Raw genomic sequence first — 18,282 nt, forward strand, 5'->3', positions numbered from 1 at the left:
AATTGGAATATATGGTTTTGCTTTGCATGTATTTCAAAAAATAAAATACAATTAAAATTTTTTAAAAGATTGTCATGGGGATGGGAGAGAGGGAAAGATACTTGAGATAACTATGGTGATGTGAGAAACAAAAATATCAATAGTTGTATTTTTTTTTAAAGTTGAAAAAAGTAATCCCTCTTTTTCCGTGGGCTAATCAAGTGATACTGCCCTTAACTCTGGTTTCAGCATAAGGTGGACGACTGTGAGCGTTGCAGAGAGTTCTTCAACAAGGAAGGGCGTGTGAAAACCATCACCTCAGCCACAGAGACTTCTGATGAAGATACCGATGAAGAAAAGGAGACGCTGAAAAACCAGCTGCGGGAGATGGAGCTAGAACTGGCACAGACCAAACTGCAGCTGGTCGAGGCAGAATGTAAAATCCAGGTGAGTGCTGCCACTGGGCCAGGTGATCCAGGAACAGACTGAACCTTGTTCAGGTTATCAGGAAGACACATTCATTCAGGACTTGGCCCAGAAGCCAAGAATGATTTTTTTGTTGGTTAAAGAATACGTTTTCATACTGTATGATGAACCAGATCGATTGCCCTGTGGTTTTTCCCATTTTAGTGATAGAAAAGTATTATCCACTATCTTCCCAACCGCCTTCATTCTGTGACCAAAGACAGGTTTGGGAGATTCTTTTCTCTCAAAGAATGTTATAGAGTAGGAGTTTAAATCTTATTGAAATATAGAAACAAAACTTTATCCTGCACTTATATAGCCTTTATCATGATTGTGTTTTACCCATATTGGTATAACACTATAAGCCACATCCTTAAAGATAAAGTCATTGAGATGTGCTATACATAAAGTTTTTCTACAAGCCAAATTTGAAGAAGGAGAGGAGAGAAAACATGGCTATATTCAGATTCATGTGGTATCAAAGTTATTTGTACATGTCTTTTATCTCTTCTGCATTGTAAGGGAAAAACTATTGGAAATGAGGGCAGAGGCATTGTCTTCTCCATTTTTGTGTTTGCTGACGTGTCTTGAACTTAAAAAAAAAAAACTGTTTACGTTTAACTGAATGAGTGGAAGATTCACTGCATGAATTGAGCATATATATGTGACATAGAATCAGTAAGATGTTAAAGACCAAGATTTTGGCGTCTAAGCAGTTGACTCTAGAAAGAAGCAACTTCAGGCAAAGCAACATTTACAAGAGGACAGTTGGCTCTATAGGAACATTGCTAAAAATGAGCAATTGGCCAAAAAACACTGAGGTAATTTATGATGGGGTAGAGGTTGCGAGGGTGGTGTTAATATAAGAAGCAAGCTTAGTGTACTGAAAAGACATGAATTTGGAGCAAAAAGACCTAGGGTTAACACTGAAACAGGATCCACTCCCTTCTAAAAACTAAATCCTATGGTTCTACAAAGCACAAGAGAAGAACAGTAAATTCCTGTATGAACAATTTTCAGATGAAGACATTGAAACCATTTGTAGTCATGTGAAAAAAAATGCTCTAAATCACTATTGATCAGGGAAATGTAAATTAAGACAATTCTGAGATACCACTACACACCTCTCAGATTGGCTAGGATGACAGGAAAAGATAATGACGAATGTTGGAGGGGATGTGGGAAAACAGGGACACTGATACATTGTTGGTGGAACTGTGAATGGATCCAACCATTCTGGAGAGCAATTTGGAACTGGGCTCAAAAAGTTATCAAACTGTGCATACCCTTTGTGTCTCTACTGGGTCTGTATCCCAAGAGATCTTCAGTGAGGGAAAGGGATCCACATATGCAAAAATGTTTGTAACAGCCCTCTTTGTAGTGGCAAGAAATTGGAAACTGAATGGATGCTCATCAATTGGAGAATGGCTGAATAAACTGTGGTATATCAATGTTATGGAATATTATTGTTCTGTAAGAAACGTCCAGCAGGATGATTTTAGAGAAGCTGGAGAGACTTATATGAACTTAGGCTGAGTGAAATGAGCAGAACCAGGAGATCATTATACATGGCAACAGCAATATATGATGATCAATTCTGATGGACATGGTTCATGATTTAGACCAATCCCTATGGTCTTGTGATGAAGAGACCCACGTACAACCAGAGAGAGGATATCACAAAATATTATTTTCACCTTTTTTATTATTTGCTTACTTGCTTTCTTCTCATTCCTTCTCCCACCTTTTTTTGCACAGCATGATAAATATGGAAATGTTTAGAAGAGTTGCACATGTCTAACTTATAAATTGGATTACTTGTATAAGAGAGGGGGGAGATGGAGAGGGAGAAAAATGTGGAACAAAAGTTTTTTGTTTTTTTTTTAATTAGAGCTGTTTATTTTGAAAACATATGCATAGATAAATTTTCAACATTGACCCTTTCAAAACCTTGTGTTCCAAAATTTCCCCTCCTCCCTCCCACTCCCTCCTTTGTATGGAAGTAATCCAATATATTATACATGTTAAAATATATGTTAAATCCAATATGTATATAATTTAATTTATGTAATTATCTTGCTGCACAAGAAAAATCAGATCAAAAAGGGGAAAAAATGAGAATGAAAACAAAATGCAAACAAACAACAACCAAAAGAGTGAAAATGCTGTTGCGAACCACACTCAATTCCCACAGTCCTCTCTCTGGGTGTAAATGGCTCTCTTTATCACAAGATCATTGAACTGGTTTGAATCATCTCATTGTTGAAAAGAGCCACGTCCATCAGAATTGATCATCATATAATATTGCTGGAACAAAAGGTTTTGCAAGGGTGAATGCTGAAAACTATGTTTTTGCATGTATTTGGAAAAATAAAAAGCTATTTTTTAAAAAATCATAATTCCTGGCATAAGCATAGCCAGAATATATTCCTTCATTTTAGTCTCCCATCAATTTTGAGAAGTACTTTTATTTTTGAGCAGGCCTGTGATTATTTTTCGAGGGAAAACCATCTCTACTTATCTGTATGTAATGTGGTCCCTTCTAGAAGAGTGACTTGCCTAGCCTGACACAAATGGTATGTGGCAAAAGTCGGATTTGGATCTATTTCTGACAAACTCTGGGCCAGTAGGCCCCAAACTGTCTTAGGAAGTGATCGGCCCAGGATCACTCTAGTTAGCAGTGTCTCCGACAGGATTCAAACCCAGGACTTTGTGTCAGCTGAAGGCTGGCATTTCATTTCTGCGCTCAGTATTGGAGCTGTGGCAGGTTGTTTGGGGAGTGACAGCAGCAGAAAAGTAATTGTGGGTCATTTTTTCTTTCAGGACCTGGAGCACCATTTGGGTCTTGCATTAAATGAGGTCCAGGCTGCCAAGAAGACTTGGTTCAACCGAACCATTAGTTCTATAAAGACAGTGACTGGTGTCCAAGGGAAAGAGACTTGTTGAGGTGACACCTCCAAAGAGAGACACCTTCTTAACACACACCACCTTTGGCTGCCTTCCTCGGCCAGCTGTTTGATTCTGTGACATGTCAGAGGACCAGAATGTATATAACCTAGAAACACAGCAGCATGTCAGGATTTTGATAGATCAATGATAAAGTGGATGGAAACATGCAAAACAAGGCTTCCTGTGTAGGACTCTCCATACTACTGATATTTAACAGGTGTTCTAGCTAGATTGAAACTCTTTGGAGAAGCACTCTATTGTGAGACCCCCTGAGAGGCCTTTTTCACAAAGTCATAGTACATACGAAAATCTAACACATCCTGCAGCCAAGTTTACATTACAGGTGTAGGGAGCTTTTGATCAGTTTGAATTTTTTTTAATCTTCTGTGTGTGTATATACAAATATGTGTGTGTAAAAAATATACATATTCATGTATCCATACATACATGTATCTTTACATGTATGTGTGTTGACATGCACACACATGTATGTGTATATACATAGAGAATGGCAGGGGTGGAATGTCACTAACCAAGAACACAACTCAATCTTGTAAGAGGTCCTTCCATGTAGGATCCAGGAAGTTTTCCAAAAGGAAGAAAATGGGTTACATGACTACGATTGACACCACCTGCTTTTGTTAGACAACACACCGCACATTTTTCTGTTTGGCATAATTTACATGTTTCTAATCAATTCTATGCAATTCTTTTTTTTTTTTTTTTTTTTTTAAAGCACTAGCTGCCAAATGACTTCACAGCTCCATGTTAGGTGACTTGTCTTTGAATGTGAGATGTGAAATAATTAAAATTGGGGCAAATGTCATTTTACTTATGTCAGTCATATAGACAGATCTAACCAGTTTTTTCCCAAGCCCACACAAAACAATCGTGTTGGGAATCCCGACACTGCTGATGTGTAGCTAACTAATTATGTGGCCGTTTGGACAACTGATTCCGTTTGAGGGCTGTTCCTTTTCTCTCCCAACCCCACCCCCCATGACAAGATGAGTTCCCCAACATCAAGGTTTTAAGTTTGCACATATATGTATGAATGAGAAACTGAATTGTACACATGTAGTTGGTCTTTTGGGATGTGTATGTATATGTTTTTTTCTGCACTTACAGCAAGGTAGTGGTGCTCTGGGACTCACCAGCTATATTATACTTTCACTGACTTTCCGGGGACATCGCACCTGCTCAAACTCTGGATCTGTGAGCTGGGTTTCAAGAGCCTTGTTCTCAAGAGTACTTTTTGTGTGTGGGCCTCTCCCCATTCACATCGGCTTGAAGTTCTCACTCGAAAGCTATAGAATGAAGATTTTAGCACCTTGTTCCTTTTTTAAAAAAGATTTATTTTCACTTTCATTTTTAATTTATAATGGTTTTTGTTGTGCTGACAGATCTCTCTTGTATCGGTTACTTTTTTTCCTTTACCTTGTGTGCAGTGTGAGCAAGCTGATTACAAGAGGAGACACTGGTCTGTATATAAAGATACTTGGTTTACTTTGTACACCTTTTCTTGTTGACTGTACTAATGCTCGCTAATGTGACCTGTGATGAAGGAGGTGACACGCAGCTATATACCCAAACCCTTTCCTTAACTGCTTCCATCATCTTTATTGTTTAATCACCCAAACAACTGTAAGTGTGTCCAATATTAAGTTGTGTGGACATTGTGCTGGGGTAGTTTCAGTGTGTAAACTTTATGAATTGAAATATAAACCAGTAACATTGTATTATATAATTCTGTTTTATTTCATTTTAATAAGCATCTGTATTGAAAGTTCCACTTTGCATAAGTTGGATTAGTTCCTATCAAACTGGAAAGCGTTGAATTTAGGAGACCCAACAACAGACTGTTGTGTCTTCTGTCCTAGACCAAGTTTCAGTTTGGACAAGGTTGTTCCCAGAGGTTGGCCAACAGGCAATGAGTGTTTTTCTGATTTTTGTTTTTTAAATCAAATTAACTCATTAACTGTTTTTCTAAGATGGTAAATTATGGCTCTTCTTGAAGTGTTCCTTGATCTTTTGCCATAAAAGTTTTCATTAGCCAGTCCCCAGCTACATGTCTCTCCCCAGCCCTACCTTACTCAGCAGCAGAGTAATGCCATATAGACAGACAAACTGGTGACTCCCCTACTCTAAAATGAAGGCTAGCTACAAAGTCTCCAGGCTCTCAATGACGTCAGTACCTTCCTTTTTAAAGGATAGTTTCCATAATTTAAGAGTTGGAAGATGTGCTGAAATGGTGAAAAGACTCAAAGCCACTAGTGATACTTAGGTAGTAATTTTCAGTCCTTACCTAAGGTGCACGCGCGCGCACATACACACACACCCCTCTCTCTCTCTCTCTCTCTCTCTCTCTCTCTCTGCTGGGTTGATATCAGAGGTTCTCTCTACGATAATCCCTTTCAGAGCTTACATTAAACTCCTGCTGTAAACAAAGACCTGAGACAGTTTTAATTTAACTGAGCTCCAAATATTCCTGCTCTCAAAGTTTTAAGAGGCAACTTACTCTTACTATAATGGTTGCATATTGTATATAATAAAGGTACACACCAAGAAGCAAGGCTGAGGAAGATGATAGCAGGAGCTTTACCAACAGGCTGCTCAGTTTATTCTGCTCCTAAGGAATAGATTTAATGCTTCTAATGATTTCCAAAAGTCTAATGCATATGACTCTCTTTTCACCCAGTCCAGAATCAATCTGACCTATGCCAGCAGGCCCTCTTACCTAGCTCATGCACCCCACCTCAGCTCTTTGCTTTCCTCTTGCTCATGAAGTCCAAACTCTTCAAAGCAGTCAGAACATCTGGCTTCAGATCTCAAAATTACTCTTTCACCTTACAGCTTCAGTATTCTTCCAGGATGGTTTGCCCGATTGATATAATTTAACACTTTTTTTTTAGTGTACTCCTGAATATTGCAAGTGAATTCTCTTTATCTTCCTGGCTTTAAGCTTCATGAAGAAAGGAACAGTGTGTCCCCACCTGAAATAACTCATTAAGGTTTGCTCAAACTGGTTATCGGATAGTTGAAAGGGTTAGAGCTCATTTCAAATGAGGGACAAATAATTAACAGTGTGATTTTGGCCAGGATAAGTTTTTTTCTTAAGTAAAACTGAATTGTGAATTTGAACCCAGGTTCTCTCCAATCTCATTGAAATCACTGATTTACCGATATTTCCATGAGTCAGGTACACAGAAGGCCATGCCAACTGCTGGTTCAGCTCTTTTTCCCCATTTTCCCCAGATTCCAAGATTATATTGCTGCTCCAAAAGAACTTAGCAATGGACCACCTAAAGGGTATTTTTTCAGTCAAATAGATTTTGTCCCTCTTTCTTACTGGCTTTAATTAGAACATATGGGGAATTAAAAGCAGCTCAAAGCTTCTCTTCCATCCTGTACACGGTTTCCATTTTCTAAATCTGCAACGTGTGGAATACTGCAAGTTTTCAGTTGTACTGTATTAGTGGCCTACAGTGGGGTCTTGCACCTTGGGACTATTTTTGGTGAACTGGTTCAGTACCTGTCACTGCCTACTCTTGGCTGGAGCTGGGAATAACTGCTCACATTTCTCATGCAACTTTAAACAACGCAACAGAGAGTTGTTTCACAGAATAATAAGGGTTAGGGAGTTACTTGCCTAAGTAACAAATTTGAATCTGACCTCTAACTCCAGAGTTCTTTACTCTAAACCTATTTAAACTCTAGAAACAAAGCTGGTTTTTTTATGGTTGCCAACATCACTGAATTTAAAAATCTGAGTTCATATTTCAACTCTGGTACTACATGACCTTAGGTGCCTTCCTTTATGCAAAAAAATGAAGGGAGGCTTATCCTGTCTCCAAATCTATTATTCCTAAAATTTGGGGTTGGGAGGGGAATCCCCAATATGTGACTCTATTCTAGTGGGAAGTCAACTTCGTGGGATGACATATTCCATTGTCGGACAGCTTTAAATTTCTTGCACATATATGGCCCAAATCTGTAACTTCTACTTTTAGTTCTTTCCTTAGTGCTATAAGAAAAGTTTTCCTGTTTCCCTTTGGGAACCCTTCAGATGTGACAGTTTACCACACCTTGGAAGAAATCACCAAAAGCCAAGATTTAATTCAAATGTTTATTGAGCACCTACTGTTTGAAGAATACGTTCGAAGAGATACACAGTCCGGACCAGACATGCTCCCTGCCCTCATGGAGCTCACAGTCTAATAGAGTGGTACAATACAAACTATATATAAACAAACAAGATGGCTATATTAAGGGATGTGTAAAAACAGTACTACTTAATTTGAAGGGATTGGTGTCGAGTTATCTTAGGTGGGGAGTAACCCTTTAGTATGGGTATGAATTCATGGTAGTTGGTACAAGGTCAAAGGTTCAGCAGGCAAAGGAAGAGAGGACACCCACTAAGAAATGGAGAATATAAATTGTGTGTTGAGGCACGGGGAGGTGTGCAAAAAGAATGCCCAGTTCATTCAATTGGCCTGTTAACAGGATTCAAAGATAAGGTTAAAAAGGTTAAGAGGGTCTGACTGTAAACAATTGGATCTGAAATCTTTTCCACTAGTAATAACGGGCCAGTGAATCACAAAAGATTTCTGAGTAAATTAGTAGACCAAATCTATCAAGAAAAAATTCTTCAGGCAGTGTAAAGAGCAAAAGACAGTGGTACCTATTAAAAAGGCTTTTATTGTCCAGGTAAATTATTGTAAGAACTTGTAGTAAGCAGGGTGGTGGTGATAGTAGTAGTAGTAGTACAATTATTATAAAACTGGAACATTAGAGATCTTAAATTTGTTTTGTGTGGTGGACCTTTTTACAACCACCACCCCCCTCTTGGAAATGTTAAAAATGCATAAAAGATTATAAATTAAATTTAATTGAAACCTTTTTTAAAAAAAATTTAAGTTGTTCGTAGACCCAGGGTTAATAGTTAGAGCCAAGGAAACTAAGGGCCCACATTGGCAAAGGCAGTAAGCAGCAGAGCCGACATATGAACCGAGTATCCACCAATCATGGATTCCTTCAGGCCTCATTTCTCCAGATTACGATTTCAGTAGAGATAGCAACAAAAGCAACTTCAGTAAACGTAATCATTTTCACATTTTGTGGGAAAAAGTCTTTTCTATAATTCAGCTCTTGGGAATCCTTTCTGCTTTTTCCCACAGCACATCAGGATACTCGAGTACTGGTCACACCTCTTCCTACCAAGAACCTATCTAGGACTCCCATTTGAGAATTACAGTGCACTCTTCTGTAGTTCTTGTCAAGCTTTGAGCACAAGCTCGACGACAGGAATTTGTCTTTGGATCCCCAGCAGCGAGCACCCACACATTTTGCTTTCATTCTTATTTCACAGAAGAGAAACTGCAGTAAAGTGACTTGTCTTACAGCTAACAGAATAGGATTAAGTCTTAAAAGTGGGTTTCCTGACTCCTAACTCAGTACTCTTCACTACACACTGCTTCCCAGGGTGAGAACAGGGAGCTTCTTCTTCCCAGCCTGCCTCCTTGAACAACACCCAAAGCCTCAAGGAAGACTCAAGCAGCAGTAACCTGAACTCTGCATTTCTCAAAAATAAATGGTTCCAAGGGCATGATGCTCAAGTGAGCAGATTCCAAATAAATTCCTACTAGGCACTGACTTCCTACACTGATTCAGGTGTTTTCGGCTGACAGGGCAGTAGGTGCCCCAGACCTGGAATCACCCCCTACCATGAGTTTTTAAACCGCTTATGAACTGGGAAAGGGAACTTAGGCCAGAACTGAGGCTTTATTCTTGGCTAAAATGTGAGACCTTGAAGCCTGACAGTCCACAGGTCTGCCTACAAGCACGCCCAGCTCAGCTGCTAAACATTCCCTACTCAATCAATGACCATGAAATCCTGGGGGACCCAACCTGCACTTTCGGCTTGCAGCAGCTCCTCAGGGAGGACAGATCCATTACTACTCTGGGCTGAGCCAGCAATCGGCAAAACACAGCCCATGGGCCAAATCCAGCCCTCAAACTAAGAACAGTTTTTATTGTCTTTAAAGTTTTTACTGTTGCTTTAAAACTTAAAAACCATTCTCAATTTATAGATGCAGGAACAAGCCGTTGGACCTCAGTTTGCTGGTCCTCGTTCTAGTCTTTCATCACTCTCATCCACCCTCAATGCAGCTGCCACATTATCTCCCCTGCCTGATAAATTTAAGTGGCTCTCTATTATATATCTAAGATCAATATATACAAAATCTTTTGGCATTTAAAGTCCTTCACACTCTTTCCAGTTTTCCCATCTTGTTGCACTCTTTTCTCCACATTACACAATCCAGCCATACCGGCCTCCATTCTGTTTCTCAAAATTGTTATCCCATCTCCATGCTTTAGCATGGGCCACTCTCAAGGTCTAGCATGTGCTCCCTCCAACCTTCAGAATCCCTTAAAACTGAGCTCCAGCAACCCTGCCCTCCTCCAGAACTTTCCAGCTGCCTCTCAGCTACCACTGCCGTCCTCTTTTAACATTCCTTTCCCTCTGCTATATATTAATCTTCCATGATTTGTAGATGTTGTTTCTCCCATTAGAATGTCAAATTCTTGAGGACACAGGGTATTTCTGCTTTTTCTTTTTATCCTAGCGTTAAGCACAATGCCCAGCACATAGAAATTAGTGTTTTTTAATAGCAGTTCTACCTGCTGCCAGATTTTCCAAAACTGAAACCAGCCTTTCTGAAACTTACTGCTGTTTAATTGCTAGTCCTGCCTCCAAGGCCAAACAAAAATGTTGTTTTTCTTCCATATGACATGAAAACCAGATAAAAGAAGGAACTTGTCTAAGTTCATATAGGAAAACAGGAAATTAGAATCCAGGCCTTCTGATTTTATGAGTTCTGTCTTTCAAAATGTAAAGACACCCCTAAAGACCCACGCCTATAGGTAGGGGAAGGGCTGGGCAAATTCAAAGAACCTATGAATCATTTTCTATCACATGCCTAGTTCCCTAAATGTCAAGCAACCAAGTTAGGCATGGAGAATAAGGAGAAGCACAAGGCAGGTTGCAGCCAATGGAGAATTTCTGCAAAAGGAACAGGTTAGTCTTGGATAAAGAATCCTTGTCATTGATAAGTCTGCAAATTTCCCTTTCGATCTATACCAGTCTTTGGCTTCTGCCTGGTATAGATACCCCAAGGCCTCGATGGGGAAGTCAGTCCTTTATGACTTTAAGCTAATGTAAAATCAGAACTGAAATGAGCCTTAGAGATTGTCTACTCTTTTTGTCATTGAGTCCTAAATGCCTAGAAAAGAAAAATCAAGTATTCAAAGTCATAATCATTGAGGGATATTCCCAGGGGAAACACCAAGTCAAAATAAGGAGGCTTGAGATTTAGAGTGAAGAGAAAATGTAGTATAATAATTTCGGTAGTACCTGAAGGTGTCTTTCAACACAGTGGGTGCTTGATAAATGTTCAATGAACTGCATGCATTTCTGGATTATGTAAACATGTGAAAAGTAGGAAATATTAAAAATCACTTTCCATTTTACAGATAAGAAAATAGGTTCAAGTCGGTTTCAGTGACTAGTCCAAAGGTATACAGCTAGGAAGCAGCAGAAAGAACACATTTCCAAGCCAAGTCTTTTGACTCTAAAATCTAAGGCTCTTTTAAATGCATAATGATCCAGGAAAAAAGTCCTAGAAAATTGAGATCTAGATGAGGGGAACCTACATGGCCATAACTCCATAAATTGCTGCTTCCTAGCTTTGGCAGATCATTTTCCCCCCCAAACCTCCATGCCCCTTCCTTTGTGAAGTGGAGATAAGTTCCTCTTTACCTATAATAAGGAGAGCATTCGGCAAAAACACAAAATACTATCAAAATGGCAGCTGTTATTATTTTAAAAAACAAACTTAGAAAGGACTTCCAATATCGTGATTCTTCACATATGTTTTCCAAAAATCCAGGTCTTCAATGAAATAACTCACCCAATTTTCTTTCCTTTTTTCTTTTTTTTTTTTTTAAGTCAGAAGCTTTTATTTAGAATTAAATAAAGGAAACATAATATGAAGGGTATTACAAAGACAACAGCAGAACCAAAGGACAGTCTATGGCAGAGAACACAGGGCAGGAATGTGGCCCCTGGATGGGCAGCTTTCAAGAGGCTCCACTGAATTGAACCTCATAAAAGAAGCCTCTTGTGAAAGCAGTTGGGCAAAAGGAACATACAAGTCTGCAGGAAGAAGGGCAAGGTCTGATACAAAACAGCATTGGAGTCAAATTCACAGTCATAATTTAAAGTCTGTTACCCCAGGTTAAAAATCCCATGGTACAAGCGATTTCCAAAGTACAATCATATATTAAATCACTGAGATTACATCTCGGCTGGTGGTAGTTTTTGTTTTCTTTTTCAGCAGTGCAAACAATAAAAGTTATTGCCAAATGATTTTCCACCGCAAATTATAGTATTTACAATTTCATATTGAAAGAAACAAAGTCCTTTTTTAAAAAAAGATTACAATAACTTAGCTACATCTCACACAAGAATGGCCAATTGAGAAAAACATAGCTTGTAATCCAATAGAGATTTCTCTGTGCTTAACAGTGCAGTGTTAGTACATCATCATTTCTTCTTCACCTGTGGCTACAGTTACACATGCTCTCATCAGAGAGAGATTGGGGAAAAAACACATCTAAGGGTTGAATTTCATTGAATCACAATGTTAGACCAACACAGACTATTAGGATTAGAAAGGCCCATAAAACAAAATGCAAGATCTTTCAAAAATACAACACGAGAGGTGGAAGGAACCATAATATACAAAATTCAACTTTGTTTCAGAGATTGAAAGAACTCACTGGAACCAATCAAATCAACAGTTCCAAGATCCCATAATATGCCTTATCATCAAAAGACAGTCAGATAAAAATGAGTACTCTGAATGAAGCAATAAGACAGTTTGCTAGGAAGATGACAGGATGATAAAGCACCATGGATGCTAATGCTCTTAACAAATGTTATAAAATTAAACAATCTCAGATCTAGAGAAGGCCTCAGAAATCATCCAGTCATAGTTGGAAACAGGAACCCCTTTCCGAGAATTCTTATGACTATTCATGCTGCCTATCCTACTTTCTTCTGTTTAAGATAAAAGCCTCCCTTTTATTCCTTCTGTAAAATGGGACTAAATCAAGGTTTCAAGATTGTCACAAAATACCAAGGATTTAAGAGATGGAGAAAGCCTTATGATATAAAATATAAGTACAGAGTGTCAGAGAGGGAGGGAAGAAAATTTACAGCTGGAAACAAAACACATATACGTGGTCTAGAGAGATTAGGTGACTATCCTTTGCTCACCCACATAGACCACATAACATGAAGTATGTCAACCAAAATACTGAGAAATGAAAAAATACTATATATGTGTCGATATCTAAAAGGGATTTGGAAATCCCAGCACTTGTCAGGCTCCAGAAAAGATCTCAAGAATAATTCAAGAACCAGAAATTAACTTTATAGAAGCTAAGTAAGGACTACAAGAAGTACCACCAATATTTCCTCTGTGCATCTCCATGTCCCCATCCATCATCACAAGGAAGGACTGGTTTTCCAGACTTCACACAAAGCAACTTCTTTTTAGGAAGGAAGGAAGGAAGGGAGGGAGGAAGGTCATAGTCTTGGAACTACACTGCAGAAGACACCAGAAACGACCTAAATTGTGAAGGGCAGAAAATAATAAAGCAGACCCTAGACAATGAAAACAGAGCAAATCCACCAGCTCATCCCCAGTCCGAGAATTGGCACCTTTCAGAATCCTGGACTGCTATTACTATAGTCAGAAGGGACCTTGGAAATGATTTTCTCCAACTTCACTATAGAGATAAAAAACTAAAGCCAAGAGAAAGGCCAAAGGCATTTATATAAGTACACTGAAGAGTTCATTAATACAAGAACTAGAGTTTGAACAACAATCCTCTGTCCACCTTCCCCACAAATCCAATGTTCTTTCAACTTTGTCATAATTTCAAGAAATTTTATTGCAAATGACTGAAGTGGAAAGAAAACTCTAGCTCAAAACCAAGAAAACCTAATCCATTTTCTTCACATATTAGCTGTATTGTCTTCAGCAAATCTTTTTCTCCTCCTAAATCTTTGTAAAAGAAAAGATCGGACTCAATGACTTGTTAAAGGTTACTCTCAACTCTAACTTTAGATTCTGAGAAGCCTTCTAGCTCTATAACATTCCATGGTCTAAGGCAGGGGTCCTCAAACTGCAGCCCGCTGGCCAGATGCGGCAGCTGAGGACATTTAACCCCCTCACCCAGGGCTATGAAAGTTTCTTTATTTAAAGGCCCACAACAGTCTGAGGGACAGTGAATTGGCCCCCTATTTTAAAAGTTTGAGGACCCCTGGTCTAAGGGTTAGTTATAAGATTTTAGCAATTTAAGGATTTGTGAAGGTCACATCATATTTTAAGATTACTTTGCAAAGATACATTCTAAAAAGTTTTCACACCTAAGAAAAAATGTTATATAAAAATAACCACGGCCAGCTGTTCTCCATTTGAACAAGAAAAGCCCCTCTCATCCTGCCAAAAACTCTTGAACTAAGTTAAAGAAAAACTTCCTATCAACATGAATACTTTAATTGATTTTTCAAAAAAGTAGACTTTCTCTTAATAGGAAAGAGACCTGCAGTTCTGAGTGTAGAGCTATAGCAAATCCTTTCTGCAACGCCCTGAATGCCTTTGGATGACTTCCTCCACTCTTCAATCACCCCCCACAATGAAATGACATCTGGCCACTTCAGGGTCCTGCAGTCAATTATCTTTCCTGACATTCTGAAGAAGCATCTCCAAATTTTTTCCCTATCTTCTTTCTCTTCAAACATTGACCTTGGGCCCCTCTCATCTAGAAACAAATTTCTAGGATATGATCTTATTTGCTTTTAGAATTCAGATGGCTAACAACTAGAAAAGTTCCCATCATCTGGGACCTGAGAATGAGTGAATGAATGGGATAAAGGGGAGAGAGAGGGGAGAGAAAGGAAAGAGGGGAAGAGAGAGACACAGAGGGAAGAGAAGAGAGAGAGGAGAGAGAGCTGGGGAAGAGAGACAGAGAGTTATCCTTACCCTCAAAGGCATGTTTGCACTTTCTTTTAAGCAAATATGTGTTCCCAAAAGAAAAAGCAAGATAAAGCACAAGACATGATGTTAAAAATAGACTCTTAGAACACTGATTAATGGGAAGAGATGAAATTAAAGTAACATTTTCTTAAAAAATAATGGACACAGAGCTGGTTATGACTTTTTCCTCTACTGCTTTACTTTGATTGGACTCTTTCCACTTAAATTTACTACCACCTGGCCAAGGAGCAAGCAAGTTGAATGAATGAATGTTTTAGAGACATCTTATTCATATGAGACAGTTCCAACTACTGGGAATGTACAGAGATGCCAAAAACTTTGAGAAGACTCACCTTGATGCTGAACATTTAGGACATATCACAGACTGTCAAGAGATCACCCAATTCAACCTGTACCCAACAAGAAATACCCTCTAGCTTTTTTTCTGTTACAATCAAGTAGTCATGCAGCCTCCAAAGAGAGATTTCACTTTTTTTCTTTTTGAAACATTCACCCTTACACTGTGGGAGAGAGTATGCTTCCTTTTTTGACCCCCCCCCCTTATAATTTCCATCAGTCTGAGTTGTCTTCTTTATCTCTATATCTCATTTTGTTTTATTTAGACCACCAAAATTTTGGAATCCTTATTCTTATGATTAGTTTTTCCTACCAAACTTTGTTTCAACTACAAATATGGTAACCTTTGCCCAAGTCATTACTAAGAATACCAAACAATCACTAAAGATTTAAGAGAAGCTTAAGGATTATCTGAATCAGAGAATGACAAAGGCATTGGACAGTAGATTCAAACTCAGAACCTACAATTCCAAATCTAATATTATTTCCACAATACTATATGCCATCTCCTCACTCATTGGGCCATGTTATTTAATCAATTTCAAATCCATCTAATAATCCACATATTGACATCTTGTCTACAAGGATACTATGAAGGACTTTGTCAAATGCCTTCCTAAAATCGAGATATATCACAGTTCTACATTCCTTTGAGCTATTAATTTGATCTGACACTAACAAACTTTCTAGTGTTTCACATAAACTGTCAAACCACACAACAAGCAAACTGCTGCCACCTTTTGTTTTTATTTAATAGATTTTTTCAACTTAAAGACAGAACTTCCTATGGTGTCTCTACATTGTCTCTGGCCCAAAGTAAGGAATTTGCTACAAGGTAATCAACTAAGGTAATGTCACAGAATGTATTTTTTTCTCCTAAAAAAAAAAAACAAACCAAACCACCACACTCACCACACCTTATGACTTTCAAACCTCTCACAGATAATGACATAATAGAGAAACTCCAATCCTTTGTAGGGTAGAAAGAGCAAAATTGTTTAGGAAGAAAAAGCAGGAGTGCTAACGTCCACTTCTTGTCATCCACCATAAATAGTCTGATGTGATGAGCTAGTCCAATTAATCAGGGAAGGCGAAAGAATCTAACCTAATGGATCTGGCAGTTATAATCTTAACTATTAACCCAATGGGCTTTAGCGGGCTCCAGAAAGTCAATCTTGCCCCAAATAGATGATATGTCCCTTAGATTTTGTTGGACCTCAGTTTCCCCATCTAAAAAATGAAGATGAAATATTTTTTCTAAACTCTCTTTCAATTTTGACACTATCTGTTCTGGGGGTCCTTTTAGTTCCTGTTCTTCTATGGTCTAACACTGTGTTCTAAGATTATTTCTAGCACTAATAATTTCTGAATATAGGGTAATTTCCCCCATTCTTATAAATTACGATGGGACAGATTTCCCATTACTTCTTCTCTAACTCCTCTGAGTCCAAGGAAAAAAAGGCAGATTAAACTGAAAGTATTGAACAGACTGATGATACAAACAGTAACTTAGAAACCTGATAGGACTGTCTTCTAATTAACAACTCATCATTATATGCAATGAAAAAAAGCTAGCTGTGGTCAAGATTCTTCGATTCTCAAGGTGAGGACAGTTATAGAAATCCTTATCTAATGCACTGAAGCACTTTATTATGACTATGTAATTAGAATCACAGACTTAGAGCTAAAAGAAGAGCTAGAAGCACCCAGGTCAAAAGAATCAGACGAACAGGACTGAGAAGGAGTCTTGGAGTCTTTAGAATGTGAATGCTAGAATAACAACTCAGGAAAAAATAGCCTTCCTCAAGGAATCATCCAGTGGTGAGGTGGATGAGAAGCCAAGTCTCCACTTTTCCAGTCCAATTCCACTTCCTAGTGCATTATGTCACCTTTTCTCTCTTGAGTAGAGACTATTAACTTATCTCCCTCCATAGGGATACAAACCCAGCACCCAGCAAAGAGTAGGGTACATGATGAAAACTGAATATATGCTTGCTGAGTGAAGGAAAGCTCCAATAAAGTCTAAAAAGGCATCCTTAATCTCAAGAACACTATCTTTTCCCTCCCCTCAAAAGGTTCAATTTAAGAAGTTCCTGTTGTTCCATGTCATCACCTCACAATTCCTATTCTTAAAGTTGTTTGGGAGTTTGCAATACCAGTGGCCTAACATCCCAGGAATAGTCCTTAATTAATACTTAAGTCCCAATAAAGAAAACATAGAATTGTGAAATCTCAAGAGTTTGGGCCTCTGAGACAATTTAGTTACATCCCTACACCTTACACACAAGTCCTTTCTACTGCAATTCTAACAAGTTCAGATTCTTTGTAAGCCAAACTGTTGAAATTCAATCATTCTCGCTACAACAGAAAAAAATGTTAAGAAGCTTCCGGCCTTGTTTCAAGGTCTTCTTTTCCCCCAGAACACGTGCCTCTGACCTATTGTTTCACCTTGATTCCCAAGCTCTGCCAGATCCCTGTCATCACTCTTAAGTTCAAAGTCTTGCCCTCCCATTTCCAGGCCTGGCTTCCTACTTCTTCATTTCACTATTCATTCATCTGGGGACTTTATACTGTATTTTTTATCTCTGAAGAAACTCCAGTTCAGCCATGTACCAAAAAAAGGGACCAATTTAATCATACAATCAGACCTGAAAAAGATCATAAAAGTTAGCTATAGCAACCACTACCTGAAACATTACCCTAAGGGAAAAAGCACTGTGTTCATAACCTGTGTCTGCAATTTGCTATCGGTGTGACTTTAGGTCATTTCCGTTCAATTTCCTCATTTGTAAAATGAAGGAATTCAAATGCATTAACCTTTAAGATCTAAATTCTAAAATTATATAATGTCCCTCAACAGCAATCCTGAAAACTGTTCACCCAAACTTCATTTAAAGATCATGACAAGACTTCTTACTTCCCAATCACTTTGGAAGTGTTCAGGCAGTTGGGAAGCTCCAAAAGCTCCACCTAACCTCTTAAGAAATTAAAACCCGTATATGAAGATAGGGAGCTGCCCTACAATTTCTTCAAGGATTGCAATTTCTGTGAGCTTCATTTAATTAGCTCTTCTTGGTTGTTACAGTGACAACTAATAAAGGGCTGAAACTAAACTGCTGTTTTGGACGGTTTGTTAAAAGCTTTTGTTGTTTTTCCAAGATGCCCAGGCTAGTCTTTGCGTATTAGAGAAACCTGCAAGAACTCCAACCCCATCACAAGAAGAAATGCTCTCATTTCTGAGGATAAATATCAAGTTGTCTTGACCTGCCAAACAGAACAAAGAGAGCAGCACTTGCATTTAGGAGAACATACAATTTCTTAGATGGCATTCTACCTCACACATTTCTCATTCTCTTCCCTATCTCCATTTTCCAATCCAACCTATTATTCACAAAATTCCTCTATTATCCTAGAAATGGCATTT

At 38.5% G+C, this 18,282-nt stretch overlaps 1 protein-coding gene across 4 annotated transcripts in view; it reads left to right on the forward strand.

Moving 5' to 3' along the window:
• RABGAP1 (RAB GTPase activating protein 1) overlaps positions 1-5,140 on the forward strand; it is a 196,338-nt gene extending 191,198 nt beyond the window's left edge. For all 4 annotated transcript variants that reach the window (XM_051979598.1, XM_051979601.1, XM_051979600.1 and 1 more), the window contains 2 exons: positions 229-426; positions 3,268-5,140. In XM_051979598.1, the coding sequence (XP_051835558.1) occupies positions 229-426; positions 3,268-3,390 (321 nt within the window). In that variant the 3' untranslated portion in view covers positions 3,391-5,140. The remainder of the gene's footprint in view (positions 1-228; positions 427-3,267) is intronic.
• Positions 5,141-18,282: the final 13,142 nt, after the last annotated feature.

This window comes from Antechinus flavipes, chromosome 2 (assembly GCF_016432865.1).
Source record: "Antechinus flavipes isolate AdamAnt ecotype Samford, QLD, Australia chromosome 2, AdamAnt_v2, whole genome shotgun sequence".
In the NCBI taxonomy this organism is placed as follows: Eukaryota; Metazoa; Chordata; class Mammalia; order Dasyuromorphia; family Dasyuridae; genus Antechinus; species Antechinus flavipes.